This window comes from Emiliania huxleyi (assembly GCF_000372725.1).
Source record: "Emiliania huxleyi CCMP1516 unplaced genomic scaffold EMIHUscaffold_9, whole genome shotgun sequence".
Lineage (NCBI taxonomy): Eukaryota > Haptophyta > Isochrysidales > Noelaerhabdaceae > Emiliania > Emiliania huxleyi.
This window is the reverse complement of record NW_005195301.1, coordinates 1,234,518-1,261,930: the sequence shown is the minus strand read 5'-3', so window position 1 is coordinate 1,261,930 and position 27,413 is coordinate 1,234,518. Positions and strand designations below refer to the sequence as shown.

General features: G+C 65.0%; 7 protein-coding genes across 7 annotated transcripts in view; 5 read left to right on the top strand and 2 right to left on the bottom strand.

Annotated features, from left to right (window-relative positions):
• Positions 1–1,499, top strand: part of EMIHUDRAFT_448681 (hypothetical protein) — a gene marked incomplete at both ends in the record, with an annotated part of 4,060 nt that extends 2,561 nt beyond the window's left edge. The window contains 5 exons of the mRNA XM_005757859.1: positions 386–459; positions 531–663; positions 730–822; positions 1,069–1,149; positions 1,221–1,499. Of these exons, the coding sequence (XP_005757916.1) occupies positions 386–459; positions 531–663; positions 730–822; positions 1,069–1,149; positions 1,221–1,499 (660 nt within the window). The remainder of the gene's footprint in view (positions 1–385; positions 460–530; positions 664–729; positions 823–1,068; positions 1,150–1,220) is intronic.
• A 778-nt stretch (positions 1,500–2,277) lies between these two features.
• EMIHUDRAFT_199273 (hypothetical protein) lies at positions 2,278–6,586 on the top strand (the record flags this gene model as incomplete). Its single annotated transcript, XM_005757858.1, has 11 exons — positions 2,278–2,544; positions 2,783–2,832; positions 2,925–2,969; positions 3,116–3,236; positions 4,172–4,459; positions 4,613–4,777; positions 5,032–5,211; positions 5,409–5,525; positions 5,660–5,808; positions 5,916–5,976; positions 6,056–6,586. The coding sequence occupies 11 exons, from the start codon at positions 2,278–2,280 to the stop codon at positions 6,584–6,586; spliced, it is 1,974 nt and encodes a 657-aa protein (XP_005757915.1).
• A 1,892-nt stretch (positions 6,587–8,478) lies between these two features.
• On the top strand, positions 8,479–11,236 carry EMIHUDRAFT_462015 (hypothetical protein). Its single transcript, XM_005757857.1, has 6 exons — positions 8,479–9,001; positions 9,183–9,478; positions 9,671–9,736; positions 10,145–10,194; positions 10,267–10,348; positions 10,791–11,236. The coding sequence occupies exons 1-6, from the start codon at positions 8,485–8,487 to the stop codon at positions 10,992–10,994; spliced, it is 1,215 nt and encodes a 404-aa protein (XP_005757914.1). The 5' UTR covers positions 8,479–8,484; the 3' UTR covers positions 10,995–11,236.
• A 1,622-nt stretch (positions 11,237–12,858) lies between these two features.
• On the bottom strand, positions 12,859–13,293 carry PYRK1 (pyruvate kinase; the record flags this gene model as incomplete). Its single annotated transcript, XM_005757856.1, has 2 exons — positions 12,859–13,182; positions 13,258–13,293. Coding segments are annotated over 2 exons (360 nt in total), but the record flags the coding sequence as incomplete, so codon positions are not given.
• Positions 13,294–13,996: 703 nt separating this feature from the next.
• On the bottom strand, positions 13,997–15,409 carry EMIHUDRAFT_62434 (hypothetical protein; the record flags this gene model as incomplete). Its single annotated transcript, XM_005757855.1, has 1 exon — positions 13,997–15,409. One exon carries the CDS (start codon positions 15,407–15,409, stop codon positions 13,997–13,999), a length of 1,413 nt encoding a protein of 470 aa, XP_005757912.1.
• Positions 15,410–23,268: 7,859 nt separating this feature from the next.
• On the top strand, positions 23,269–25,238 carry EMIHUDRAFT_462014 (hypothetical protein). Its single transcript, XM_005757854.1, has 4 exons — positions 23,269–24,139; positions 24,286–24,453; positions 24,522–24,705; positions 24,741–25,238. Exons 1-4 carry the CDS (start codon positions 23,336–23,338, stop codon positions 24,932–24,934), a joined length of 1,350 nt encoding a protein of 449 aa, XP_005757911.1. The 5' UTR covers positions 23,269–23,335; the 3' UTR covers positions 24,935–25,238.
• A 1,417-nt stretch (positions 25,239–26,655) lies between these two features.
• The window catches only part of EMIHUDRAFT_462013 (hypothetical protein), a gene marked incomplete at both ends in the record, with an annotated part of 4,130 nt that continues 3,372 nt past the window's right edge, over positions 26,656–27,413 (top strand). The window contains one exon of the mRNA XM_005757853.1: positions 26,656–27,082. Within this exon, the coding sequence (XP_005757910.1) occupies positions 26,656–27,082 (427 nt within the window). The remainder of the gene's footprint in view (positions 27,083–27,413) is intronic.

The following is a 27,413-nucleotide window of genomic DNA, read 5'->3' as shown; positions in this document are numbered from 1 at the left end:
AAACCTGGGGCAAATTTGGGGCAAATTTTTGGCCCCGCTGGGGCCTCCGGGCCTAAGGGGGGGCGGGGGACCTTGGAAACCCCTCCCCCTTGGTTCCCCCCCCCCCCGAGAGATGGGGCCTCCGCAGGGGTTCGACCTGAAAAGGGGCCGGGCAGTTCCCCCCCAAAATGAATCCCCTCGGGTCCAAAAGGGGGGGGCCCCAAAAGGGGCCGCCACCTGACATCAGACGCCGCCCGCGGCCCAGGGTGTTGCCCGCCCCCAACTTCTTAAGGGCTTTCCCCCCCCCCCCCTTTTGCCGCCGCCGCCGCCGCCTTTTGCCCCCCCCCCCCCCCCCGCCCGCCCCCGCCCCCCGCCCCGCCTAGCCCGCCCGCCCTTTGCGGCGCAGGAGTCGTTTGTGCGTCACGTCGAGCGCGAGATCGACATCACCGCCGCGCTGACGCACCGGCGCATCGTCGAGACGTTCTCCGCCGAAAAGATCGACCGCCCCATCTCTCCCCACCTCTCCCCACCTCTCCCCATCGCTCGTGCAGGTTCGCCGCCTTCGAGATCGACCGCTCGACGTTTGTCTCGGTGATGCCGTACTGCAATGGCGGCTCGCTCGCCGACCTGCTGCGCCGGCAGGGCGCGCTGGCGGAGCGCGAGGCCAAGTCGATCATCGTGCAAGTGCCCCACGGGCTGCGCCTCATCTACCTCCCCATATCTCCCCACATCTCCCCATATCTCGTGCAGGTGCTGCACGGGCTGCGCCACCTGCACCGCCAGCGGGAGCCAATCATCCACTACGACCTCAAGCCGGCAAACATCCTGCTGCACGAGGGCGAGGTGCTACCTCCCCAGATCTCCCCATTTCTATCCATACCTCCCCATACCTCCCCATACCTCCCCATACCTCCCCACACCTCCCCATATCTCCCCATATCTCCCCATAGGTGCGCCTCTCCGACTTTGGCCTCTCCAAGGTGATGGAGCCGCAGGCGACCGACCCGCGCGGCGGAGACATGTCCAGGACACGTCCACGACATGTCCGAGACATGTCCGCAGGCGACCGACTCGCGCGGCGGCATGGAGCTGACCTCGTACGGCTCCGGCACGCACGGCTACTTGCCTCCCGAGTGCTACGAGGGCGAGTCGTCGCGCATCTGCCCAAAGGTGGACGTCTTCTCGGCGGGCGTCGTCATATCTCCCCATATCTCCCCATATCTCCCCATATCTGCCCAAAGGTGGACGTCTTCTCGGCGGGCGTCGTCTGGTTCACGATGCTCTTCTACCCCGCCAAGCCCTTCTTCGCCGACGCCTCGCAGCAGCAGATCATGCAGATGTCGTCCCACTCCATGCGGACCGAGGCGCAGCGCCTCGCGATCCCCGACTGCAAGCCCGCCCTCTCCAAGGAGGCGCAGGAGGCCCTCCGCCGCTGCCTCGCGCCGAGCCGCGCCGACCGGCCCGACGCGGCGGCGCTGCTGCGCGACCCGTACTTTGCGGCGGGCGGGAAGGCCAAGTAGCCCGCGGCGCCGGGACTGGCGGCGCGCGAGCTCTCCCTGATGCGAGCCCTGGCCCCGGACGAGGAGCCGTGGGTCGGTTCGCGGCCAGCGGCGAAGATGCTCTCGTTTACTTTTTTTTACATCACGCCACTGGCCACGCCACTCCCCACTTCCCGCACCCAGTCACAAGTGCGGCGAGTACGTACATGTGCAAGGCGCGCACCCGCGCACGCACACCTGAGAATTCAGCTGGCCTGCGGCATCGTTGCATCACACCACCCCGCAAATGCCGGTGGCGCTGGCGCTGGCGGTGCCGGGACCGTCTCTTGACTCTTCAATACATACATCTCCGATCCACTCAGTTTCATGCGTATATTCCGATCATGTACCGCAGCACATCACCCCGGCACCCCCAAGCAGACAGCGAGAGGGGCAGGGAGGAAAGGGGGAGAGAGGAAGCCAACGCGACGTGCGCAGAGGATGAGGATATAAACTGGGACGACGCAGCGGAGGGGATAGGCGAGGGAATCGAGGGACCGGAGGGCTTTCGCGACAGCGACGATGACGACGAAGAAAGGGGAGGGGACGGAGGGGCGACACGCAGGAGGGGCGAAATCGCTAACGGCCCGAGCAGAGAGGGCGACGGCGGGGCACGAGGGAACAACGGAGACGCTACCGATGATGCGAACCGAGGCACGGACGCCGGCGGGGACGGGGAGGGCGACAGCGACGTCGAGGTTGACGCAACCGTATCGAGAGCGCCACCCAAAGGGGGGCGGACAGCCATGGAGGTCACCGAATGGAGGGCGAACGGCACGATACGAAAAGGCAGGGCGAGGCGGATGGAGAAAGAAGTGCCGAGAAGGCCATGGTGGAGGGGAGGGACGGGAGACGAAAGAAGGGCGAGGAGGACGAGCGGCCCGCACAGACCGCGAGCAGACAGCGCCTGCTGGCCATTTCGAGACATTCGCCAAGAACGCTAGCTACATGGGAGGGCTTCGTGAAGGATGGATTGAAAAACATTCGAACAAAGAAGAGGCGACGGGAGGAACCGGCGGAGGATGCAGTGACGTGACACACACACACACACACACACACACACACACACACACACACACACACACACACACACACACACACACACACACACACACACACACACACACACACACACACACACCGCTCACCCACGCGCACTGGGCCTTGCACTTTGAATGCCGTGGGGCTCCTGTCGTCAGACGTGGAGACGCGAGGGTTGCCCCCCCTTGCCCCACCACCTAAGATTGATTGCTCGCGACGTGCAGGAGCTCGCCGCGTACCTGCGGAAGTGCTTCGACTACGGCCGCGCGACAATGTGCGCGCCTGTGGCCCACCACATCTCTCGTGACGAGTCCGACCGTTCACCACATCTCTCGCGACGAGTCCGACCGTTCGCCATTCGATCAGGGAGTCAATCATGATTCGATCAGCGTGCCTCCCTGAAATCGCCAGGTATGCCACCAGCTCGATGTACTCCGCCTGCCTGCTGCACGCGCTCCGCTACTTCAAGCGAGCGCCCCTCCTCGTGTCCTCCGCTGCCTCCTCCCTTTCCACCACGAACCTTCCGCGAACCTTCCGCGCGACCCCTCCCGGCACAGGCGGGAGCAGTTCCTTGTCCTCCGGTACGAGGACCTCATGGCGATGGACGCGGCCGCGACGCTGCGGCTCCTCTCGCGCTTCACCGGCCTCGACGCCAGCACGAGCCGCTGGTTGCGAACAGTGACATTGGGACATTAATGTGTGGACTCACTTCAGGCCTCGGCCTCGACGGCAGCACGGGCCACCACCGGCTGTGACACTACGATGAGTTCTTCCGTGTGAGTGTGCAGGCCTCCATCTCGACGACAGCACGGCGGCCAAGGCGCGAGGCCAGTGCCAGCCCGCGAGGCTGCGCGCGGGCAAGCAAGGCAAAAGCCGAGCCGACCCTCGTCGTCGAGCTTCCCCGAGATCATCGCAGTCTCTCGCCGCTTCTCGCTGCAGCCTTCATGCCACCTCGCGGTCGTCCCACTCTCGTCGTTCTCTCCCTTGTCATTTCCTCCTCTGTCGCGTCGTTCTCTTCTGTCTCGTCCTGCGACGCCGCCGCCTGCCGGTCCCTTGTTCTCGCGGCTTCTTTCGCCTTTCGGCGCAACTCCGTCCTCCTCGCGGCGTATCCTGGCCCCTCGAGTGTATCGAGCTCCCCTCGCGCAAGGACCACATCTTGGAGCAAAGAAAGAAAGAAAGAAAACAGACAACCCAAGGGAGGGATGGGAGGACATCTTGGAGCACTTGGAGCACTTGAAACTGTTTAAATTCTTTTATCTCTTCGCCTGGAGAGAGCTGGGTGTTGGACTGCCAGCACGCCCTCTCGCACAGCGTTTTGACAGCGTGGGTCGAACCCTGTGCCTCAGCGGCGAGATGGCCCGGCGGAACCATTGACGGCGGCCTCTTGTGTGCGTATGCGGCTTGTCCTTCGCATCGCTGTCTTCACTCTCCCGATCATCACACTCATCTTCTCGGCAAAATTTCACGTTGCATCCACCGGCAGTCAGTCCTCCCGTGCGCAACGTTTCCTCCTCCAGACAGCCACCGAGGCCGACACTGTGCCGCCACATCTTTTGCTGCGACCGCCGCCACCGCCGCCGCCACCGCACTCCGACTCCGCTCGCCCGTGTGAGCCGCTATCTGCGCGAGCCGTGCGCGAGACGGCAGAGGCGAACGCGCACGGCGTCACCTTTGTCACCTTTGCCAACGCGGCGCAGCTCGATTTTGCTCTCAACTGGCACCAGCACCTCTCCCTCCTCGGCCTCGGCCGGAGCGCGTTGCTCGGCGCAACCGACGAGGCCACGAATCGCGGCCTCTCGGCGGCCGGCGCGCGCTGCTTCCCTCTGAAGTCGTCCATCGGAGCCGATGAGGCCAAGTGGGGCTCGCCGGGCTTCTCGCACATGGGACGCACAAAGGCGCCCGTCAGCCTCGCCTCGCCTCACTCCTCCCATCTCAGCTCACCCCAGCCTCGGCTCATCTCGGCCTATCTCGGCCCGGCTCACCTCGGCTCACCTCGGCCCACCTCGCCTCACCTCGCCTCATCTCGCGAACCACGCGTCGCTCCCGCTACACAGGCGCTTCTCGTCCGCACGTTGCTCGAGCTCAACGCGACGCTGCTCTTCGCCGACGTCGACGTCGTCTTCTTGCGAGACCCCCTCCCGTACCTCGGCCGACAGCTCGCCGCCCACGCGCAGCTGCTCTTCCACACCGACGGCTTTGGCTCCTCGCCAGAGGCCACTGTCTCCCTGCCCGCACCCCGACACGTCCTGCGCCCCTCCCAAGCGTCGCCAGCCGCGACCCCGACCGCGCCGCCTCTTCCCCACAGGCCATCGCCGCCCAGCCCCCGGGGCTCGAGACGCCGTCCTTTGGCATCACGCCCGAGATGAACACGGGCCTGTTCCTGATGGCGCCCGCCGCCGCCGCCCTCGCCGCCGCCTGGTGCGCCGCCCTCGACGCCGACGGCGCCTTTTCGAACTGGAAGAACGACCAGCAGGCACTCAACCAGCTGCTGCGGCGCGGCCTGGTCGCGCCGCCCGCCGGCGACGCGCGCAAGCTGATGGCGGCCTACGGCGGGTCGCTGCAGCTCGGGCTGCTGCCCAACCACCTCTTCCCGTCGGGCCACCTCTTCTTCATCCAGCGCGCGCTGCACAGGCTCGGCGCGACGCCCGTGGCAGTGCACCTCACCTTCCAGAACTGCGACCAGTCGGGCAAGAGGCACCGCATGCGCGAAGGCGGGCTGCGGCGCGGCGGCGGCGGCGGTGCGGCGGCGCCCCCTCATCACGCACGCCTCGACTCTGAGCAGGCGGGCTGTGGCTCGTCGACGACGTCGCGCCGCACTTTCTTCCCGCCGGCGGCTTGCTGTCGTACGAGCCGGACCTGCCTCCAGAGCTGACGTCCCGCTTCGGAGAGTCGAAGCTGCCGCCGCGAAACCTGCGCCTCTCGGACCAGCTCGTGCAGGACCACTTTGCGCTCGTCAACCACCAACTGGTGCGCCTCCGCGTGGTCGCGCTCGGTTGGGAGGGGGTGGTGGAAGTCGGTGTCTAGGAAGTGTCTAGGAAGTGTCTAGGAAGTGTCTCGGTTGGGAGGGGGTGGTGGAAGTCGGCCTTCGTTCGTCACTGTAGGCGCAGCTGCGTTCCGCGCTCCGCCTCGCCCTGCTGCTCAACCGCACGCTCGTCCTGCCGCGCTTCGTCTGCGGCCTCGAGACGGTGACCAACTTTGCGCACCGCGGCATCCGCTGCCTCGGCTCCAACGGCTGCCGCATGGCGCTGCCGTACTATTGCCCCGCTGACCATGTGCTGCGCATGCGCCCGCGCCCCTCCCCAAGCGCGGACGCCGCGGGGGGGCGGGCGCGGCCTTCACGGCCGATCGCGTGAGCAGGCACTACTGGCGCGGCGTCATGCCGCAGCTGCCCGCGCTGCAGATCGGCCGCCGCGACGGGGTCGGCGTCGATCGAGCTGCGGGCGGCCTCTAACGCGGTGCAGCTGTGAGCAGGCTACCGCGAGTGGTCGCTGCTCGAGAACTTCCACTCGCGCGACCCCGAGGCGCTCGCCGCGCACTACAGCCCCGACAGCACGCTGCGCGTGCGCGTGCGCGCCTCGACCGCCCGCCCGTGCGACCATTGCGGCGAGAAGGGGTACGTGGGCGGCGGCGAGAGGCGGAGGGGGACGCCGCTCGCGTCGGTGGGGGGCGACGCCCTCACGCCCGCGTCGCTCGCCGCGACGGCTCGCAGCGTGGAGCTGGGGCCGGGCGAGGCGGTCGACGAGGCGCGGCTGCGGCGGGCGCTCGGGCCGCACTCGGCGACCGCCCGGCTCCTCCACTTCGAGTCGCTCCGGCCGGGCGCCGTCGAGCCGGCGCTGCCGCCGCAGCTGCGGCGCGCGTTTGACGACACGATCAAGCCGCTCGGCGGCGGCTGGTGTTGCGTCGCCCCGGCGGTGCGCGGCGCGCTCACCCACTTTTGGTACGACTTGCTGTATGACACCCCGCACGTTGACCGGTTCGGCCGGAAGTGGACGGCGGAGAAGCCGTGGACAGCGACGCCTGGGCCGTGAGGGTGTGTGCGCGTGCGTGGCGGCATCTCACGGGTGAGCGAGGTGTGGACGCCCCAGTATTGTCAAGATATACTACGGGGTGTGGACCCTGTCCCTCTCGCAGTTCACAGAGTTGAGAGCGCACACAGAGCTCCCCACAGAGCAACAAGAGTGAAGAGAGTTGTACTAGGACCTCGGGGCTGATGTGAGTTGTGACCACGCGCTGGTAGCGGCGTGTGGTTTTACCTCACCGTGTGCCGACAATCGCCGATCAGTGTCGCTCACAGTGACCGCCAGCACAAGAGTGCACAGTGGCTGAGGGCCAGGGCGAGCCCATCCGGCTGTCACAGCTGTGGCAGCCGCACAGCAGTAGGCTGTGCCAACTGCCTCTCATTCGTTCCCGGCGTGCTGCTGCCCGGGGGCGTAGCTCGTGGCGCGGGACTCGTCTTCTTCAAAGGTGCGGAGCTTGCCGAAGGATGGCAGGAGGGGCTCCTCGGCCGGCATGCTCGAGAAAAGCGGGTCCGGCTCGGGCAGCCCTTGAACCTCGGCCGCCACGTTCTTCATGCCGCCCTGTTCGCGACGCCGCTTGGTCGTGCGCCGATTGCCTTGGGTGCCAGGCGAAGCACCGTGGCCACGGTGCCCAAAGATGAAGCGTGGCGTGAGCGGCCACTGTTGGGAAGGTGGAAGCGGGCCGATGGCGGTCACGCCGGGCTGGGTTGAGCCAACCACGAGGCCCTCTCCTCCGCGATCCCCAGCCGCACCATGCTGCGGCTGCTCTCCGGTCATGTGGCCGAACCAACAACACCGCCCCGAGCGTTTCCTCTCGACACCCGAAACGTATGCTGGAGGCTGTTTTCCGATGGTCAAACCCGGCGATGTGCCGGTGTCCCCCCCCCTCACCCTTGACATCCTCTGGTTGCGACCTTTGAGTTTCCGGAAATTTCCAGGGACTAGAGGGTTTAAAATCCTGCTAAAAGAAAGAGTGGACAAGGGACTGGCGCGCACAAATCCCTCCCTGTGTCCTGTGTGGTGGCGGCGCATCCCTCTGCTTGGAGCACTTGGAGCACTTGGAAGTGTGTTTTCTTTCTTTGATTTGCCTAGATTTCACGAGAGCGTGTTCCCTTCCGATGGTTTTCGTGGAAATGAGAGAGCTTGGTTGGGAGCCGATTCGCCCCGAGACCCAACGACGGCACCGGTAGTCGAGTAGGAAGAGCGGACACTTCGGTGTATCTCCGCGGCGATGTCCCCCCCCTCACCCTTGCTGAATGCGACATCCTCTGGTTGCGACCTTTGACTGCATTTCGACATTAGTGAATGAGCTTGCCTGCGGCGAGGGAGGGCGGTCGAGTGCACGCAGCTTACTTACTTAGTGCCTCGCCGTCCGCCCTCGCGGGAGTCGCTTAGGCGGCTCCCGTGGTGTACCTGTGTTAGTGCCAGTGCGCGCCAGTCCCGTGCCCAGTGTTGTGCGAGGGAGCTTTGTTGTAAACTTCTTTTGCAAAAATGATTTCCTTCTTTTGATCGCTCCTCGCTTCCACCCATACCGCGTTGGTGTCCAGTCCGAGCCTGGCGGTTCTTCACCTTCCTACCTAACCTAACCTAACCCCTCTTCATTGCACATTGGACATTGCTGTCCCCTCGCCCTCGCGCCTCCGCCTGTGAGGTACCAGATTCTTTGTGCGTGTGCTGGTGTGTGTGCCAGTCCGCGCCAGTCTGCGCCCTTGTCGTGCCAGCGAGATTTGTTTGTCGTGCCAGTGTGCTGTGCGCGAGTGAGTGAGTATTCTTGATACGAAACCACGAAGACACACACACACACACACACTCACTGTAGGTAGGTAGGTAGAAAGGTGAAGAACAGCCAGGCTCGGACTGGACACCGCGGTGCTGTGCGCCACGATAAAATTCTTTTGGGCAAGCGAACGATGAGTGCGCTCGGGTCGCCGTCGCCGAGTCGATTGCCCGCGCTGCTGCTGCTGCTGCTGCTGCTGCCGACGACGACATCGGCCGTCCAGCGAGCCCGCCTGCCCTTTGCGGCCGATCGGTGCGTCAGGAGGAGCTTTGCGGTTGTGCTCGCGCAGGACGCCGCCGTTCGAGGCGGCAAGATCACGGACGACGGCCTGGACTACTCTTTTGCGTACCAGGCTCGGTACGGCGGCTCGAGCGCGTGGCTGACCAACCTGGTCTCCTCCTCCTCCTCGCGCGTCCTCACGCAGATCTCAGGCCACCTCAGCTCGACCATCGTGGTCGCCGCCGTCATCGCGGTCGCGTTCCAAGCGGCGAGTGTGGGGTCGCTGCCAGAGCCGCTCGGCGCGGCCGTCCGGGCGTGCGCGCTGCCGAGCCTGCCGCACGAGGCGGTGGGCAGCATCATCGCTCTCCTGCTCGCCTTTCGGACCGGCCAGGCCTACGACCGGTTCTGGGAGGGGAGGCAGCTGTGGGACGGTGCGCCTCCCTCTGCGCTCTGCGCCGACGTCGGCCAGTGAGTACTCACGGGACGGGTAGCCGCATGGTGAGAGAGCCCCCCCTCGACTCACGCACAGCTGTTGTGGCGGGAGCGAGACGCGGCCGGAGCAGATAGACAGCCGAGAGGCCTCCGTGCGCCCTCTCCCCTCCTCCCTCCCAGGCGTCTACTCGGCGACGCGCGCCCTCGTCCGCCTCACGTCCGCCACGGCGCGCGCGTCCGGGCAGGCGGCGGGAGAGGGCGAGGGCGCGGCGGGCGAGAGCGCGGCGCTCATCGTCGGCCTGACCGCCGCGTACCCATACGCGCTCAAGCAGCACCTGCGCGGCGAGCGCGACGTCAGGGAGCTGCTGGAGGCGGCGACGGCGGCGTCGGGCGGCGCGGCAGGCGGCGGCGCGCGCAGGCCTCCCGCGCTGAGGCCGCTCGCCGGGTGCGCGCAGCAGCCCAACCTGCCTCTGGCGGTGCTCGATTGCCTGACGTGCGACATGCTGCCGCGGGACGGAGAGCGCCCGTCTCGGAGCCCGAGGGGGCCTTCTCGAGCGTTAGGCGCGCGCTGCTGCCGCTGAGGAGAGAGCACGGCGACCTCCGCCCGGCGGCGGCGGCTGGACGCCGCGGCGTGCGCAGCGTCTCTTCACGCCCCCGCCTGTGAGCAGGCCACCTCGTCTCATCTCCCCATATCTCCCCATATCTCCCCATATCTCCCCATATCTCCCCCGCCTGTGAGCAGGCGACCTCGTCTGGTGGCAGCTGGACGCCAAGGTAGAGGAGCTCATCTGCCTGCTGGGGAAGGCGGAGATATGGGGAGAGATGGGGAGATGAGAGGAGCTCATCTGCCTGCTGGGGAAGGCGGGGGAGATATGGGGAGATATGGGGAGATATGGGGAGATATGGGGAGATGAGAGGAGCTCATCTCGCTGCTGGGGAAGGCGGGGGCGCGCCGAGGGGGCAGTGTATGGGCGGACCTGCCCTATGGCTCTCTGATGCCCAATGCGTGCACTCGTCCCTCTCTGTATGTGTGGGTTCGTGTGTGCGGCGGCACTCCTTGTCTCTGCCCAGACAGTGTGAGGTAACACCTACCCACCCACCTACCTACCTGCCCGAGGTCACCCGAGGTGCGCCGAGACCAGGCGGAGCGCATCAAGGGGACGCCGGTGCCGCTCTCGTACTCGCGCCACACGTCGCGCTTCTTCTCCGCCTGCACCTTCACCTCTCCCCACCTCTCCCCACCTCTCCCCACCTCTCCCCATAGGTCGCGCTTCTTCTCCGTCTACACGTTCACGCTGCCGCTCGCGCTGTGTGAGCACATCGACCTGTGGCTGCTGCCGCCGACAGTCGGCAGTCGCGTCGTTGGCCGTCGCTGACGGGGAGGTGGGGGTGGCCAACGGCGTGAGCCGAGGCTGCCCCGAGTTTAGGCGTCGTCTCGTGGGTGATCTTTGCAACCGAGGAGATCGGACACATCATCGAGGCGCGATGGATATGGGGAGATGTGGGGAGATGTGGGGAGATGTGGGGAGATGAGGAGATCGGACACATCATCGAGGCGCGATGGATATGGGGAGATGTGGGGAGATGCGGGGAGATGTGGGGAGATATAGGGAGATGAGGAGATCGGCCACATCATCGAGGCGCGCCGCCTCCTCGCTCGCCGCCCGCAGCACCTCTCCTCACGCGTCGCCGCTCGCGCTCCACGCTTCGCTGCGCTCCAAGCCTCGTTGCGCCTCTCGTTGCGCGCCACGCCTCCTCCCTCTCCCTCCTCCTCCCCTCCCTCGCCAGGAACCCTTTGGCCGCGGCCTCACCTCCGACCCCGACCAGCCAGAGGCGGACCAGCTGGAGGTGCTGCCGCTCGGCCGCTACTGCGCCGACATCGCCTCGGACATCGCCACCATCTGGCGGTATACGGACAACCCGGTGACGATCGACGACATGCCAGGCGGCGGCGACGACATCGACCTGTTCGACGACATCGAGGTCGCCTAACGCGACGCCTCTCGCCCCGCCGGCGAGTCCGTCTCGCCGCCGGCGCACCGCAGCGTATGGCCCCCTCTCTGGTCGGGAGGGCGTGGAGAGGCGGTTGAGCTCCTCGGCTTGCGCCGCAACATATATGTCTGCAGAGACCATGTGAGCTCGCTCGTACCCAAGCATGCACTGGATCGTCAGCCCACCTGTTTTTGTCTCACTGCCTCCCTCTCTCTTAATGTACGTGTGTGTGGACCCCCGCCCGTGTGCGTGTCGCTCCATATCTCTACTGCATACACATATTCTCATTTGATTCGTGCACCCCCCCCCCCCCCCGGGCCTCGGACTGGGCGGTATTCAGCGCGGCGATTAGGCTCGAGGCCGCTTTCACTCGCCGGTCCACGTCCAGCGAGGCGAGCTCCCAGAAGTAGGAGAGCACGGTCGCCGCCATCGAGGCGTGGAGCGGCGAGCGTCTCCGTGCACCGTGGCCAACACGAAAAAAAAAAGCCATCGAGGCGTGGGCTCGTAGCCAAGAACGATAAGAAAAAGAAATCGCTCGCCTGTCTCGCGTCCACCCATACCGCCAACTCTATTCCACCCATACCGCCAACGCTATTAGCCGTGTTACCGTAGCCGTGAAACGCTCGACGGTCGGGCGCCCGGTGGATCGCTCGGACACGCCTATGCGCATTGCTGGTCCATGCCAAGGTTTGCACTCGCGTCGTGGTTCCAGTCACCTGCTCACGCCCCATTCGCGTGGTTCGGTGTGGCTGAGCTCGTCGCGTACAAGTTGACCAACCTCCACGTTTCGAAGCTGTGGGTCGCGTGGAATGGCCGTTTTGGCGATCTACTGCAGGTGCCGCCGCTGCCTCGCCACCTGTCTGCGATTGCCTGTCTGCGACTGCCGTCTCACCCCCTTCCCTCATCGCACAGCAAACAAGCAGCGCCGACCCGGCCCTGATGTACGCTGAGCTGAGGTACCTGGCGGTCCTCTATGTGTATTGGGTGACTGTGCCTCAGCTGCACCACCTCTTCTTCAACTGGTACTCGCTGAGATGCGACCAGGCGGTGGTGGATTCGAGCATTCGGCGAGCACGAGGCCATTTTCTGCCGAAAGCGCCTCACTTGCTTTTGCTGCGCGACTAGGCGATGCAGCGAGCGTACGTGCGGCACTGGCCCGCTCATCCGATAGAGGGAGCAGCGCAGAGGTGCCCTGACACTCCGCCTGTCACATCGGCTCGCCGCAACCGCGCCTGCGCACGTGCCTGATCCGTCCTTCACGTGTCCGCAGGGTCCACGAGGACCTCGGCCAGGCGGTCAGGACGTCGGAGGCGGCGCTTCTCGGCGGCGACAACGCGCCTGAGCAAGCGCTAAATGTCGGCGGGCTGCGGGAGGCGTGGATGTGGGCGCTGTGCGCGGTGATCGACACCTTTGGCACGCTCGCCATGTTTCTACCAAAGGCGAACTAGGAGCTGAGATGGCCAAGGTTTGCCGAGACATGCGAGCTGTACCAGCCCAGCTTTGCGGTACCTCCCCGCGCCCCTCCCTCGCAGCTGGTGCAGCTGGGCCATCGCTTTGACTCGCCGGGGATCGAGCTGCCTGGCGGTCCAGACGTGCAGCGCAACTGGGCGCCTCTGCTCGCACTCCTTGGCCCGGCGCTGGCGACCGGCGTGAGCTGGTGAAGGTCCTCGAGGCGATGGAGGGCGAACGGATCGGCGGGGCTGGGAGCTGTCAGTGGTCGTGGTGGCTCGCGAGGAGGAGCCAGAGGACGTCGAGTCATGGCTATGCGAGCTCGCTCCCCGAAGCGCACCTCTTTCTTGTCAGGGTAGCACTCTTTGACGCTGAGCACGAGCGTGCCGTCGGCACAGAGGATGCTGTCACCCGGCTTGACCGTTGTCGCCATCTTCTCGTACGTGATCGCAAGCTTGGTGTCGTCCGTCGCCTCGTAGCTGTAGTCGGAGGTCAGAATGAGGTCCTGCCCAGCCTTGAGGTTCATCTTCGCCTTGTCTTTCACGAAGTTGCCTGTCCGGATCTCGGGGCCCTTCGTGTCGAGCAGGATGGCAATGTTGCGGTCCGGCCGGTTCGCGGTTGCCTTGCGCACACGTTCTAGGCACTCTTGATGAGCTGAGTGGTCGCCATGCGAAAAGTTGAACCGGCAGACATTCAGCCCAGCGTCGATGAGGTCAGTCACCGTCTCGACGTCCCAGCACTGCGCACGGCGAGCCGCGGTCAGCGCGCGAGGTGTGCGTCACGGGGAGGGCGTGCAAGGCGTCAAGTGTCGCACCGCCGGCCCCATTGTGCAGAATATCTTGGTCTTCTTCTTGTCGCACATTGCTCTGCAGGCGCAGCGGCAAGCGCGTCATCTGTGAGCTGGGGATGGGTCAGGGACGCTGCGCGCAGCTGTGGCGTTCGTGCGCACGCACATGACCTCCTTGCGGTCCAGCGATCCATCCGCCGAGGCGCGGCATCCATCGTCCTCTGGCATCGTACGTCCTCGTGTGTGTGTGTGTGTTCGGCGTCGGCCCGTTTGTTTGCGTCGGCGTCCAGTCGACGGTCGGTACCTCAATAGGGAACCGAAAGGTTACCAGGGCGGACACACCTAATGCGACGAGCATTACTTTTTTTAAAGAGTCTCGGCGCAGAATATTAGGTACCCCCCCCCCCCCCCACCCCCACCCCAAGAAAGCTAATTCCTGACTTGAGGGCCCGGTCCTGCGGGCGGGCCGGCGCGCGGCGGCCCCCTCTAGGCCTCTTCTCTCCATCCATCCAGCATCCAGCATCCAGACTCCAGTCTCCAGACTCCAGTCTCGAGAGGTCTCGAGAATACAAAGCGGCCAAGTACGCATGTTGGTCGATAACAGAAGCTCAGAGACAACAAGATACACACAGTCGCACAGACAGACAGGCAGCGAAAAAGAGACCTTCCCGCTACCTCCCCGCAAGGCGCGAGACACTGACACACACACAAGATAGAGTGGTCAATGCGTTCGGAGAGCTGTGATGTCTTGGTCGGAGAGGACGAGCTAGTGCGCATGTGCGTGCGCATGCTGGTGATCGTGGTCGTGGCCCTCCCCCGACGCGATCGCCCTCTCCCAGGCGTCGGCAAAGGGGTCGGGCAACGCGTCCCGCCACTTGTCGCCGCCGCCCGCCATCTCCTCATCGGTGAGCAGGCACTTGTCCAGCTCCGCCTTTGCAGCCGCGTGGTCGAGCTCCTGCCCGATGCACACCATCTCCGACTGGCGGTCGCCGTGCGCCTCGTCCCAGAGCGGCCCGATGTCTTCCTGCAGGCCCTTGGGCCACTCCTCGCGAGGCAGCGCCGCCCACCAGGGCGGGCCCGGCGTCAGCTCGAACTGCGTGCCTGCGAGCGCCAGGCTCGCTTGCTGCTCGTGCCGCGTCGCCAGCCACGCAATCCCCTTGAGCCGCAGCAGCCGCGCCAGCGGGCCGGCGCGCGGCCGCACGCACAGCGCCGCGTGGAGGCGCGCCGGGTGGAAGGGCCGCCTCGCGCGGAAGATGAAGGACGAGATGCCGTACTCGACCGTCTCGGGGACGTGCTGGTGTGCGCGCGCCTCGCGGAGCCAGTCGGGGTGCTCCTCCGCCTTGCGCAGGCTAAAGCGCGCCTTGCCGAGCAGCCGAGCCGGCTCGACGCGGCTGTGCTCCGAACGGATCACCTCCGCCGTCGGGTTGACCTTGTGCAGCAGCCGCTCGACCGCGCCCAGCTCCGCATCGCCCAGCAAGTCGGCCTTGTTCACCAGCAGGACGTCCGCAAACTCGATCTGCTCGCAGAGCAGATGCGCGACGCAGCGCTCGTCCCCGTCGCCCGCCTGCCAGCCGCGCTCCGCCAGCGTGTCCACCGAGCCCAGCTCCTCGAAGATGGCCGCCGCGTCCACCACCGTGACGAGGTTGTGCAGGCTCGCGACATCGCCCAAGCTCACGCCGCTCGCCTCGTCCGTGAAGGTGAAGGTCTCGGCGACGGGGAGCGGCTCCGAGATGCCCGACGACTCGACAAGGACGTGGTCGAAGCGGCCCTCGGCCGCGAGCGAGGCGAGCGAGGTGAGCAGGTCCTCGCGCAGCGTGCAGCAGATGCAGCCGTTGGAGAGCTCGACCAGCTTCTCCTCCTGGCGCAGCACGTCGCCGCGCCGCACGAGCTCTGCGTCGACGTTGACGGCCGCCATGTCGTTGACGACGACGGCGATGCGGACGCCGGCCCGGTTTTGCAGCAGGTGCTTGAGCAGGGTCGTCTTGCCCGCGCCCAGGAAGCCGGAGAGCACAGTCACGGGCAGAGGCGGTACGCCCGCTGAACCGGCACGCTCGCCGACAGCCCGCGCCGCCTCTTTGAGTAGGGCGAGGGGGGCGCCCTGACCGCCCGCACCCGCGTTGGCCGCCGAGGCCGCGGCCGGCGCCTCCAACGCCGCGCCCACCGCCGCGCCCCCGTCCATCCGCGCCAGTATCAGCTCCACCTTGGCCTCGAGCGAGGAGAGCCGGCCGGTCACGTCGGCCGCCGCGGCCATCGTGCCGCCCGCCGCCCTGGCCGCCGCCGCCGCCGCCGCCGCGCCGCCCAACGTTGCTGGCTTCGCTTCCCCCACAGCAACAAGCGGTGGCACCGCGGGGGGCGCGAGGGCGGCGGCGGCGAGCGGGCTGGGCTCAAGCCACTCTTGCCCGAAGTAGCCTCCCCACTTGCTTGCCACCGCGCCGGCGCCCACCGCGGCTGCGACCCCGCAGGCAAGGGTGCGTAGGGCGGCGAGGGAGGCCGCGTCGTGCCGCAGCACGTGGACGGCGCGCGGCCAGGTGTACCTGGCGCGGCAGGCCTGCTGACGAGAGAGTCTTCCGTGGGTCTCTCAGCAGCAAGCAGTACGAGTGCCTCGGCTGATCTCGCGTGATCTCGGGTGGATCTCTCGCTGATCTCGCGTGATCTCGGGTGGATCTCTCGCTGATCTCGCGTGATCTCGCGTGATCTCGGGTGGATCTCTCGCTGATCTCGCGTGATCTCGGGTGGATCTGGCGCGATCTCCTCACCAGTCGTACGAGTCTTCGTCGTCCGTCAGATCCGCATCCTCAAGTGCGCCGGGCGGAGGCGGCCGCGCCGCGTAGAGCGGGTGGATGAGCGCGAAGCTCGCCTCGCCGGTCTCGCCGATGTGCAGTGCGGCGGGCGGGATGGCGGGGAGCCGCTCGAGCTCGGTGTCCTGCAGCGGTGAGGAGGGGCGGCGGGGAGGGGCGGTGAGAGGGTACCAGAGGGGGGCGGTGAGGGAGGGGCGGTGTGTGGGGGGAGAGGGTGGGATGCGAGGGAGGGCGCGAGGCTCGAGCGGCAATAGCGGCGGGGGGGATGGGACTAGAGGTGACAGCGAAGCGGCGGCGCCGGCGGGTCGGGCGGGTGGGGGGGGAGGGTGTGCGGGGTCGATGCGCCTTGTAGCTCTCGTCGATGTCGCAACTGTCCATCGCGGCGCGGAGCGCCGCATCGGCCTAGGGCCATCGCCAAGCACACGCCTCCACACGCTGTGCGGGGGCGCAAGAGTGGGCTCTCTCCGCCTCCGCCTCTGACTCGGACGGGCGCAGCGCCGCGCGCGGGATGCGCATGCCGAGCCACGCGCGAGGCGAGTCCAGCGAGCGCGCGAGCACGCAGCGGTTGCCGCGGAGGACCTGGTAGGAAGGCCCGGAGAAGGCTCAGAGAAGGGCTCTATCTAGATACCGTCCGGCGTCTGGCTTTGGCGGCGGCGAAGACCAGCGCTCCGACCCACTTCTGCTGATCCACGCCCTTCGCCGCGCCGGCCGCGGCCGCGAGGGGCTGGGGCGGCGCTGCTTCCGGCGGCGACACGGCCCGCGCGACCTCCCTCGCGTTGAGGCTGCGAAGGCAACGACGGGGATCGGTGAGGAGATAGGCAGCGGCTAGGCGAGGCACAGCAGCGAGGGAAGGAGGCGGCGGTGAGGAGGGAAGCGGCGGTGAGGAGATACAAGGCGGTGAGGAGAGAGGCGGCGAGGAGGGAGAGAGGAAGGGATCAGCGAGAGGCGGTGGTGAGGAGAGAGGCGGCGGCGAGGAGAGGAAACGGTGTGGCCCCACCTGCTCACGACGGTCTGCGGCTGCTTGGTCCGCGTGTTGAGCTCGAATGACCACTCGCTCCACCAAACGGCGCGGCCTACAGGAAGGTTCCTAGAAGGTTCATCAAAGGCGCACAGAAGGACCACTCGCTCAACAGACTGTGAGGCCGGACGAGTCGATCTCGTCTGGGTCGAGCTGCAGGCTGGCACCGCCGGCCTCGAGCAGCGTGCCCCGGAGGTCGGCAGTGCCGAGCGAGAGGAGGGCGGCGTGGAGCGCCCTGCCCACAGTCACGTGCGAGTCGAGCACATGCGAGGTGCCGTCCGGGTAAGAGTGCCGTACCGCGCCGTCCCTGCGCTGGCAGTCGCGCTCGCTCTCGTACAGGACGTCGAGTGTGACCTTCGCCTGCGCCGGCTTGACGAGCAGCGCGTTCACCGCCGCCGAGCTCAGGTGCGGCTTTAGCAGCGCAGCGCGCGTGACGGTGCCCCACTTGGCACCGTGCTCGAGCAGGCAGAGCGCGAGGGGAGCGCTCTCTTGGATGCCGAAGAGGGTGATGCTGCCTCGGTAGCCGGAGCACAGCCTGTCGAGGACGCGGCTCACCGGCTTGCTGATCTGCTTGCCGAGGTGCCGGTCCGCGCCAGAGTCCGAGATCTCCTTGTCCATGATGGCGCGTGCGCTGCCCGACGACGGCATGAGCGGCGAACAATCAATCACGAAGATTGCGGGAGGGGCCAACTCCGACGACAGGAGCGCGCGCTGGATGGCCGGGAGGATGCTGCCAAGGCGCACTGCGATCGATGAGTCCGCCGAAGCTCTCGGTGATTCCGGCAACCACAGCACAATGGCGATGTGCTCGGGCAAAGATGAGGTGCGCTTTGGGTGGGCGTGGCTGAGAGTGGCTGAGAGGCAGCCGGCAGTCGCGTAGACGCCAGCGGCCTTGGCGCTGGCCACCTCGCGAGCCTTTCGCATCACGCGACAAGCCCGCGCAGCACCCACGCGTGGCTGTGCTCGCGATTGCTCAGAGCGTGCCAAAATCCTGCTCGGCAAAAATAACGCACGGCCCTCAGCGGAGCTGGGAAGAGGACCGCCGCAAGCGGCATGGCGTGGGTCGGTTGTGCATTCCTCCGGGGGCCCCTCTGCGCCGGGGAGGCGTTGTTGGAGGCTAGGACGCAAGCGTCCGTCGCCCTTTTCAAACTCGGGGCCCACTCCGCTACGCTCCGACCCGAATTTGGAGGGCCATGAAATTTAAGGTGTTGCTGCGCAAAAGGGCTCTCCCGTTTTTTCGCCATTACGCCGGACGGACAAACGCAAGTGTGGAATGTTTCCCTGGTCTGCTCTCGCTGTCACTACCGTATTCCATTCTCTCGGTGTCAATCCTCTCAAGCAGCCCAAGGAAACAGATCCTGTGATCGACACCGGCGAGGACGGCACCGGCGATGGCGCACAGCAGTGGGCGCGACTCCGCGATTTGCTTCGGCAGCATCAGCAGGTCGGTGGTTTCCAGGCTGATGCAGACATACTCAAGGAAATGAGCCTGCTTGATATGTCCCATGGAGACCGCTCGCTGGCTTTGGAGAAGTTCTTAGTGCGCTTGGCTCTCCTCCGCCCCCAACCCATCCCTTCACTTCACCGGCCAAAGCATCAAGGCATCCCCGCTCTTCCAGGATGCCAGTTGGTCAACCTGACCGTCCAGGGGGTGATTCCCGAGCAGCTTGAACGTGATGTGCTCATTGCATCGAAACGCATCATTGCGTCAGGTAAGCAAACTGAGCACGGCGAGCTAATTGATGCCACTTTTGGTGGTGTTCCACCAAGAGCCTCGAGTAACTCAGGGTGGTTTCATCGGTTTGTTCTGGGTCAGACAAGTTTGACCGATGATCATCACGACCCTCAGCAGCGAGCCCTTGCAGCTATGCGGCAGTGCGGTTGCGCCATGGGTGCACTGGCCGATGCCCTGGAGAAGGGGTTTGCCTCACCTGTCACATTTGACGCTTGCATTCTCTTCTTGCTTGCAAATCATAGCAACTCGCAGATAGTAGGTCCTTGGCACCAGGACAGCGAACTAGACGGCGTCACAGTCCGAATGACAATCAGCCTAGATGGGAGTGGTGGGATGGATATTGCTTCGAGCTCGACGGGGGAGCACGAGATGACGCTTTGCCGTGAAACGCTCCAGGCGCATTTGATGCACGGTGATTTCTACATGAAAGGGCGCACACCGGTGTTCCACCGCTCCTCCGAGCGCACAGGTCAACACAGTGCTGTGCTTATCCTCACATTTCGTCACTGCTCCCTTAGCGACGCAGCAAAGAAGATGCGTGAAATGGGATTCCAGGTCACAACTGCGTGAAGGATGCGGCTGTGTGAATATGTGCGTCTACACAGTGTCCGGCTCAGTATTGTCACTTCTGCATGGGAGAAAAGCAAAACGACCATAAGAGCCCGAACCCAGGCGGCTTGCAGGTCGATGCTGCCCGCGCGCCAGGCTCTCAGCGAGGGCCGAGGGCGCGCACGTGCGCGCTGACGGAGTCGCGGCCGTCGATGAGATCACCGACAGCATCGCCCGCGGCTCCGCAGTGTTGGTTGTAGGTATGTTGTTGGCAAATCAGGACACATACAGAGCTCACACAAATTCACAGTGGGACTCTGGGGGGGCGCGGGGGCCCCCGGAGGCACCGTGCGCCGCGCAGCAGTGCGGAAACGGGGCTCCGGCTCTCTCAACTAGTCTCTACTAGCACCGACTTCCCGATTAAGCTAGGTTGATCAGAGGGCAGATTTGGAGAGATCTCGAGGAGTACATACAGATAGACCCTCCAACCATCAGAAAACTCCGACCTGATCGGTCGTACTGACCGCCGACAGATCACTCCAGACAGCAGACAGGCCGACGTCTGCACGCGGCCTGCCGGGCGAGAGGCTTGACACGATCCGACCCTGCGACCCTGACGCTGCTGCTCTAGCTATCAGACATGCACTGCTGACTGCTGCCACAATGTGCGACCGGTGCTGGCCCACTTGGCGGCCTTCCCGGTCAGTGGTGAGCGGCGTACTTCAGAGCTGTCGATGGCGCGATGCCGCACTGGTCCCACATTGGTAACACGAGACCACCACGTTTGCCGGTCCAAGAGAGAGGCACTGGTGCTATCCTGAGAAGGTGCGTGGTCCCTCTTGACTGCCCATGCGCGCGAGGCTCTGTGTAGGCATAGCCTCGAGAGTGCCAGCAGCCAATCCGAGGCAGTTTGTGACACGGACACCTTCCTACTGGCCGTACGATCAGGTCGTCACTGAATGCTGGATACTAAGGCCGCGAGCTATGCAGGTGGTCAATTGTGCATCATGGCACGGTCAGCAGCGCCGACAGGCTGTCGCAAGGGCCAAGGCGTGATAGCATGTTCGCAATACGCGAAATCTCGTGAAAACAAGTAGAAAATCGCGCAAAAAAGAAAAATAATAAAACACTGAAAATCGGCGGCCGGCCATGGGACCCCATCCCGGACGGAGATTTCGACTCAGTCAAGCTGTGGCCTGATCCTCAGTGGGTCAAAACTGCCTCGATGGGTCAAACCTGCTCCAAAGCGAGGCCGCTCGAGGGTGACGGAATACACGACGCCGCTCGCACGCGCTTCACGATCGATCTGGCGCTCTTCCAAGAGCCGGAGATGGTGCACGCCGTCGTGGAAAGCGGAAGAGCCATCGGTTGCGCCAAGCCCGAGGTGGGGAGCGGCCTGCTAGCGTGGCAGTCGATTCCTGCCACTGACAAGCGCCCGCCCGATACCGCGGCCCTCCACATCACACGAGTCGGCCAAGATGCGGTCTCGCTGTACGTGCTTCATGGAGAGTGCAACGAGGAAGAGGGTGGGCAGCTGCAGCAGCAGGTCGTCGGGTGCAGCACCGCGGCGTGGGGTGATTCACAGGCACCGACCCTGGTCTTGTCGCACGAGACGTTAGAGCGTGCGCCCTTGTACCTCGTTGTGGTGTCGAGCCGCAACACCCCGGCCACGCTGCATGTAAGCTACGAGCTCGTTGGTGCGGGTGATCCGCCGGGCGGGCGCCTGTGGCGGGCGGCGCCTCGGCCCGGCGCGCTCTGCTCGAGTAAGCAGCTCGCGCTCGGCGCGGTGCTACTAGCCGCCATCGCGCGTTCGCGCTTGCGGCGAGGCGTCACTACCGCTGCTGTCGCGGTATGGGTGGCTTCACGCGTGTGCACTGCCGGCGGGATGCTGTGGGTATGCACGCCTCTCGTCGGCTACTTGCGCTTCGAGCTGGGCGTCGCGTTGCTCTCTGCGTCCGCGCTGCTCGTGGCCGTGCTGTGGCGACGCGTTGCGGCAATCACGACCAACACCACCTCGCTCGCGCTCTTATTGGTCGTGGGTGCTGCGGTGCTTCTGCGCATGGGGCTGCCACATCCTAGAGTGCGGTACAACATTCGGACGCTGGCGCTTTACGACGCTGGGATGCTCCGCATCAAACGGGCAGCGTCAAACGAGACGATCACCGCGGTCCGCAGCGCCTTCACGCCGGCCGAGTGCGATGAGGTCGTGGCTGGCATACTTGCGGAGCACGATGCTTGGACGTATGCTAGGCACGCAACCCCGTTGCCGTACTTCTCGCTCGGCATCAACAGCAACCACGCGGGCGCCGATGAGCGGGCCCCTCCCTGGTGGAGCTACGAATACGGCTTCGCGCGCCTCGTGGGCAACGAGGGCTCGCGGGTGCTTGGCTTGCGCGGCCGCGCCCACCGCGAACAAGCTCGATCGGTGCTGCGAGACGCGGCCCTTTTCAAGACGCCGCTGCGTCGGGCGCTCGCGGCGCGGTTGCAAGTGGGACCGAGGCAAGTTGTTTTTGGTGGCGAGGGCGCGATTGCCCATCTGGAGCCCCCCGCCGCCCAGATCTATCTTCCCTCGGTGGCGTGGGCCTTCCTGGTCAATCCGCACAGCGACGACGAGAAATTCCGCTCCCTACTCCTCTCCGTGGGCGGCACGCATTGCGATGAGGCGTCGCGACTCGCTTTCCTGCTGCCGGTGGCGACGCCGCCTGGCGCAGGCCTCCTCCACTGGAACTTGCGGGACCACCACGGCGCGGCGAGCGACACGGCGGTCGAGCGCGTCACAGTCTACGAGCGTGGCGCACTCTACTCGTGGCCGCTCACGCTCCAGCACGCGCTCGCTGCGTGGCCGTACCGCGAGTGGGACGCTGCGGCGCTGCGCATCACGTTGCAGACTTTTGGCGTACGCTGCGGCGAGACGTGGTACTTTTACCATTGAGAATCGAGACATGTGTGGTGTGGTAATTCAGTTGCTCTGGCGACGCGACGCGCACGTCGCCTCACATGCCTGCCCACGTTTGCGTGCATAGGCTTATGGCTCAAGTCGACGACACCCCAGAGAACTCGGCGCAACCGCAACCAACGGAATGCAATGATGATGCGCTGCTGCCGCTCCCTGGGTCCCTGGACTGCTATCGTGGTCCAAGGGAAGCCGGGCGGACTGAGCTGGTTAGCACAGGTCCTATAGCGTTCACCTCTAGGAGCGCGCTGGATATGGGTATGGATAGCCTTGGCCGGGAGGGAGCGTTCGCGTTCACGCAGTTGCCCAAGGCCCTCGCACTTCTTCTAGCGCCCTAGCGTTCACCTCTAGGAACGCGCTGGACATATCCTCCCCACTTCCGTCTGATTCAGTGTTCACAGCTGTGCGTCGGAGAAGCCCTAGGGCTCGGCATAGCATCCATGGTGTGAACGGAAATGTATTAGAAAAGTATCGGTAAAAAAAAGAGCCATGTGTGCGAGTTGGTTCCCAGCGTGCCGGTTTTCTTCTTCTCAAAATTCTTCTTCTCAAGCTGTCGGCGCGCGCCTTTGAGAAAGAAGTCGTGATGTCTTGTTATTGGTTAATAAAAATCTCTCTCTCTCTCGCCTTTGGTGCCGCTGTTGCGATGACGGATAGCTGCACAGTCCTCGTCGAGAACCTGCCGGCGGACGCCTCGCGGGAGGACCTCTCCACCTACTTTGGTGCGGGACCAGAACACGACACGACACTCGTGTAATTCTAAGCTAGCAGCCGCTGCCCTCCACAGTCCGCAGCCACCGTGCCCTCCCGCGCCCGCCGGCGCAGCCTTCCACGGCCACGTCGAGAAGGTCCTGCTCGACGGCACGACCGCACTAATCACGTTTGAGAGCGGCGCGAGCGCCCGGTCGGCGCTGCTCTTTGACGGCTGCACTGCTTCAGATTTTTTTATCTCGTGTCTCCAATCAGCCCCGAGCAGGCCCGCTTTGACGATATTTTGGGGTGGTGCCTCAGATCGTGGCGGTGGCGACGGGCCGCTGCGCCCGCGGCACGCGTCGATGATTACGCCACCGGCCACCGGCCGCCGGTGCCGTATCGTGAAGCCTGCCTTCGCTCTCAGCGGCCGCTGGTGCCGTATCGTGATGCCTGCCTTCGCTCTCACCCTCCTGGTCGTCGGTCTCATGCTTGGTGCTGAGCGCCGCAGCAACGTGAAAAGCCGAATCCACGTGCGGCCGCCTCTCCTCAACGAATCGATGCAGGAGTTCCTCGTGCGGCGTGGCTACCCCTTCGAAGACCACGAGGTATTGACGCCCGACGGATACATCCTCTCGCTGCAGCGCATCCCCAACCCGGGGGCCATGCCGGTCCTCCTCGTCCACGGCAACTTTTTCGACGCGTGGGCGTGGATCAGTGGCCCAAACGAGCGGTCCCCGGGCCAGCAGCTGTACGAGGCCGGGTTTGATGTGTGGCTCGCCAACAACCGAGGCACGCCCTACGGCCGCCGCCACGTCACGCTGGGCGAAGGGAGGGAGGTGGATCAGAACGCGAAATTTTGGAATTGGACGTACTCGACCCTCGCGCGCAACGACTGCCCCGCCATCGTCGCAAAGGTGCTTCACGAGACCGGCGCCGAGCGCATCAACTATGTCGGCTGGTCACGCGGCACGAACCAGGCCTTCATAGCGATGCAGGACCCGGCGCTCAAGGCCTACTTCGAGCGGCACATCAACATAGCCACGATGATCGCACCCGTCACGTACAGCAAACACACGTCTTCGCTGAGCCTGCAGTCGCTCGCTGCCGCCCGCGCCTTTGACTTGCTGCACCGCGTCTGGCCCTACGGCTTCCTCTCCACCGACGCGGTACAAAGCCAGATGCAAATGCTGTAACGTCATGTCTGTCTCCGCATGGCATTCTCCAGCACGCGATCTCTTGAGGAGAGGCCGTGCATAGGAGGGCGTGTGTATGCCCCTCCAAACCACCACCTCTCCCTCCCTTCTCTGCGCAGGACTACAAGCCGCTCAACTGGCTGGTGCAGACTGTATGCCTCGCCACCGGGGGCGCCGTGTGCGAGCTCGTCAAGGAGCAGATGTTCGGGCCCAGCCCGTACGACGACATGGAGGTCATCTCGATGGGGTTCTTCTCAAACTTCCCCGCCGGCACGGCGGTCAAGGACGTGAGCAGCACCTCTAGGTGCCGAGCCGGCAGTGAAAAGCTGCACCGACCTTTGGATTCAAACTGCAGGTGCAGCACTTCATGCAGGGCGTCGGGAGTGGCGAGGCGCGCTTCCAGGACTTCGACTACGGCAGCCGCGACAACCTGGCTGAGTATGGGACGGCCGCGCCCCCGCGCTTTAACCTGACCGCCATCCAAACGCCGCTCGCCTTCTTTCGAGGCGGGAGCACGCACACGCTTGGCACGCACGTGCGTGCGTGATGCGCGACAGTGCGGACGCGTACCTAGGCGAGAACGACGTGTACACCGAGATCCGCGACCACACGAAGATGGTGCAGGAGCTGGCGCCTGGCGTGCTCAAGTACGACAAGACCTTTCGCGGCTTCTCCCATTGCACGTGGGCGGGCGGTAATGCCGCGTCGTGGCAGATGTGGTGGCCAGACTTCCTCCGAGTCCTAAAGAGGGACTGGAGGGCGTCGTGAAGGGCGACACAGCGGCGCAACCGTGGGAACTAGGATACGCGCCGTGCGCGCTGTGTGTGCTGTGTGTGCTGTGTGTGCAAGGGCGGCCGGGGGGGGGGGGTTGAGAGTGCTTTGTGCTACCGTATGTGCAGTGTTTGCGTGTGTGCTGTGTGTATGGTTGCGTTGCCGTTGTTTGGGCCGCCACCCGTTGGTTGAGTGCGACGTGTTGCTGTGCGTATGTGTGCGACCGCGCAGCCCGCAGCGCGCAGGCGCACAGCCTGGTAAAGTGTCATTGAGTTACGTTGCGTATTAAATGCGTCTCATCCAGGTGTGGCTTGGTGCGCAAGGCTGCTGGGAGTACAGTAAGACCAAACGAGCAGGACCACGACCGTGCATGTGGCGATCTCGGATCTGTGGTGAGAGAGCGAAAGTGTCCTCCACTCGCCACACGCGGCGCGTGACACGGGGGGACAACGCGCTACATTCTACATTGTGCATACCCACACACTGCATCCAGGGCCACAACGCACGCGCGCGGCAGTCGCGATCCGGACGAAGAGGCCAGCTTGGAGGAGCAGGCGCGAAGAGAAAAAGAATTTCAACTCAAAACTTCCTCTCACGACACGAGCGACGAGGCACGGGAGCGCGCACTGGCACTAACACAGGTACACCACGGGAGCCGCCTAAGCGTCCAATGACTACCTAGTACGCCAGAGGCACCGTGGCCATCCCCGCCGCTGTGCGAACCCCGATGGCGGCGCATCGGGTGAGCTCGACAAAGATATGCGCATGGTCAAGGTTGCCCACGCGCTTCCTTGCCCGGGAGAAGAGCTGGAGCTGTCGGCAAAACGGCTCCCAGCACTCTTCGCGCGACCAGCGGCCGTGGAACCCGGCCGGGAGAGGCGGCGGCGCGTCGCAACAGCGCCCGCGCTCCACCTCTCCGCTCAAGAGGAGGGAGTCGTAGAAGGGGGGCGCGCTCTCGCGGTCGCAAAAGAGGAACGCGAGGTCGTAGTCTCGGTCGTGGATCTTGTCGGGCCGCTCAAATGAGCCGGAGAGGTAGTTGAGACCAGGTGCGTCTGAGGCAAGGTAGCGGGAGGTCCGCACTAACGCAGGGCGAGGTGCCGTGCCTATCCCGCGCCCCCCACACCCTGAGAAGGGCAGTGAGCCCCGGTGTAGCGAGCGCTAGTCAGCCGGTGGCCTGCACACTGCGCCGCGATGTGGAGAGGGCGCGTCAGCACCGCGTCGGGACGCAGAATCATCAATACGGCGTAGCGTCCGTGAGTCGCTTAGGCGGCTCCCGTGGTGTACCTGTGTTCGTGCCTGTGCGCCAGTTGATCTCGCGCAGGACTTAAATTCTTCTTGAGCGGCATTGTGCACGGTGCGGAATGCATTGCCGTTCTTAACGGAGTCGCTTAGGCGGCTCCGGTGGTGTGCCTGTGATAGTACTAGCACGCGCCAGTTCGCACCTGTGTCGAGCCTGTCTAAGAAAGAAAGAAAGAAAACAGACAACCCAAGGGAGGGATGGGAGAACGGCACGCCGCCACCACACAGGGATTTTAAGGAGAGGAGTGTGATGCAGCCTGTCTGCGCCGAGAGATAGCCCGTGTAAATTCTTTTCGCGAGGAGACAAGGTCGGCGGCGGTCTTGGCACGAAGGCGCGGGGGCCCGGTGCAACGCTTGGATGCCGGCGCCGTCGGAGTGACACCCGCGCCGCGCCTCCCCGCAGGCCCACGTCGAGACACATGTCGGGCCCGCCCAGCACGGCGGCCATCCGGACAGACCTGGCGCGGCTGCAGGCGGCGGCCGCAGGCGCGTCGGACGCGAGCGCGTTCCGGACGGCGGTCCGCAACATCTGCGCCGCCTGCCGCTCCTCGCAGCTCGCGCTGGCGGCCTACTGCCGCGAGGGCGTGCTGCCGCAGCTCGCCGCGGCGATGCCTCAGGTCATCGGCAACGCGCCGATGGGAGTGTGCACGCTGGAGGCGGCGCTGTGCCTGGCGCAGAAGCTGCTCGATGCCAAGGGTGACGCGGGCGCGTACGCCGTCGGCGAGTCGGTCATGGCGCGCCGCGTCGATGGCGACTTTGGCGAGGGCATCGTCCTTGACACTGTGGGCCCTCCTCAATACACTACACGAGGACGACCCTCGAGCCGATCGCACTCCAACGAGCACCGTCCTCAGCATACATGCACTCGGCTCCTGTGTGTGTATGAGTGTGTGTGCGTGTGTGTGTGTTTGTATGTGTGTGTGTGTGTGTGTGTGTGCTGTGCGTACGTGAGTGTCGTTGTGCGTGTGTCCGTGTGTCAGTGTGGGTAAACTGTCTGTGTGAGCGTGTTAGTGAATCTGTGCTTGTCGGAGGGACATGCGTGTGTGTTATGTGCGCGGTATGTATGGGTTGCACGACCCCCCGATTTCTTGCTGCTTGCGTGCGTATGGCGTTAAAAGAATCGGCATCCCTCTTTTTGGGAGGGGGGGTTATTCTTGGTTTATCCCCCCCTGAATTC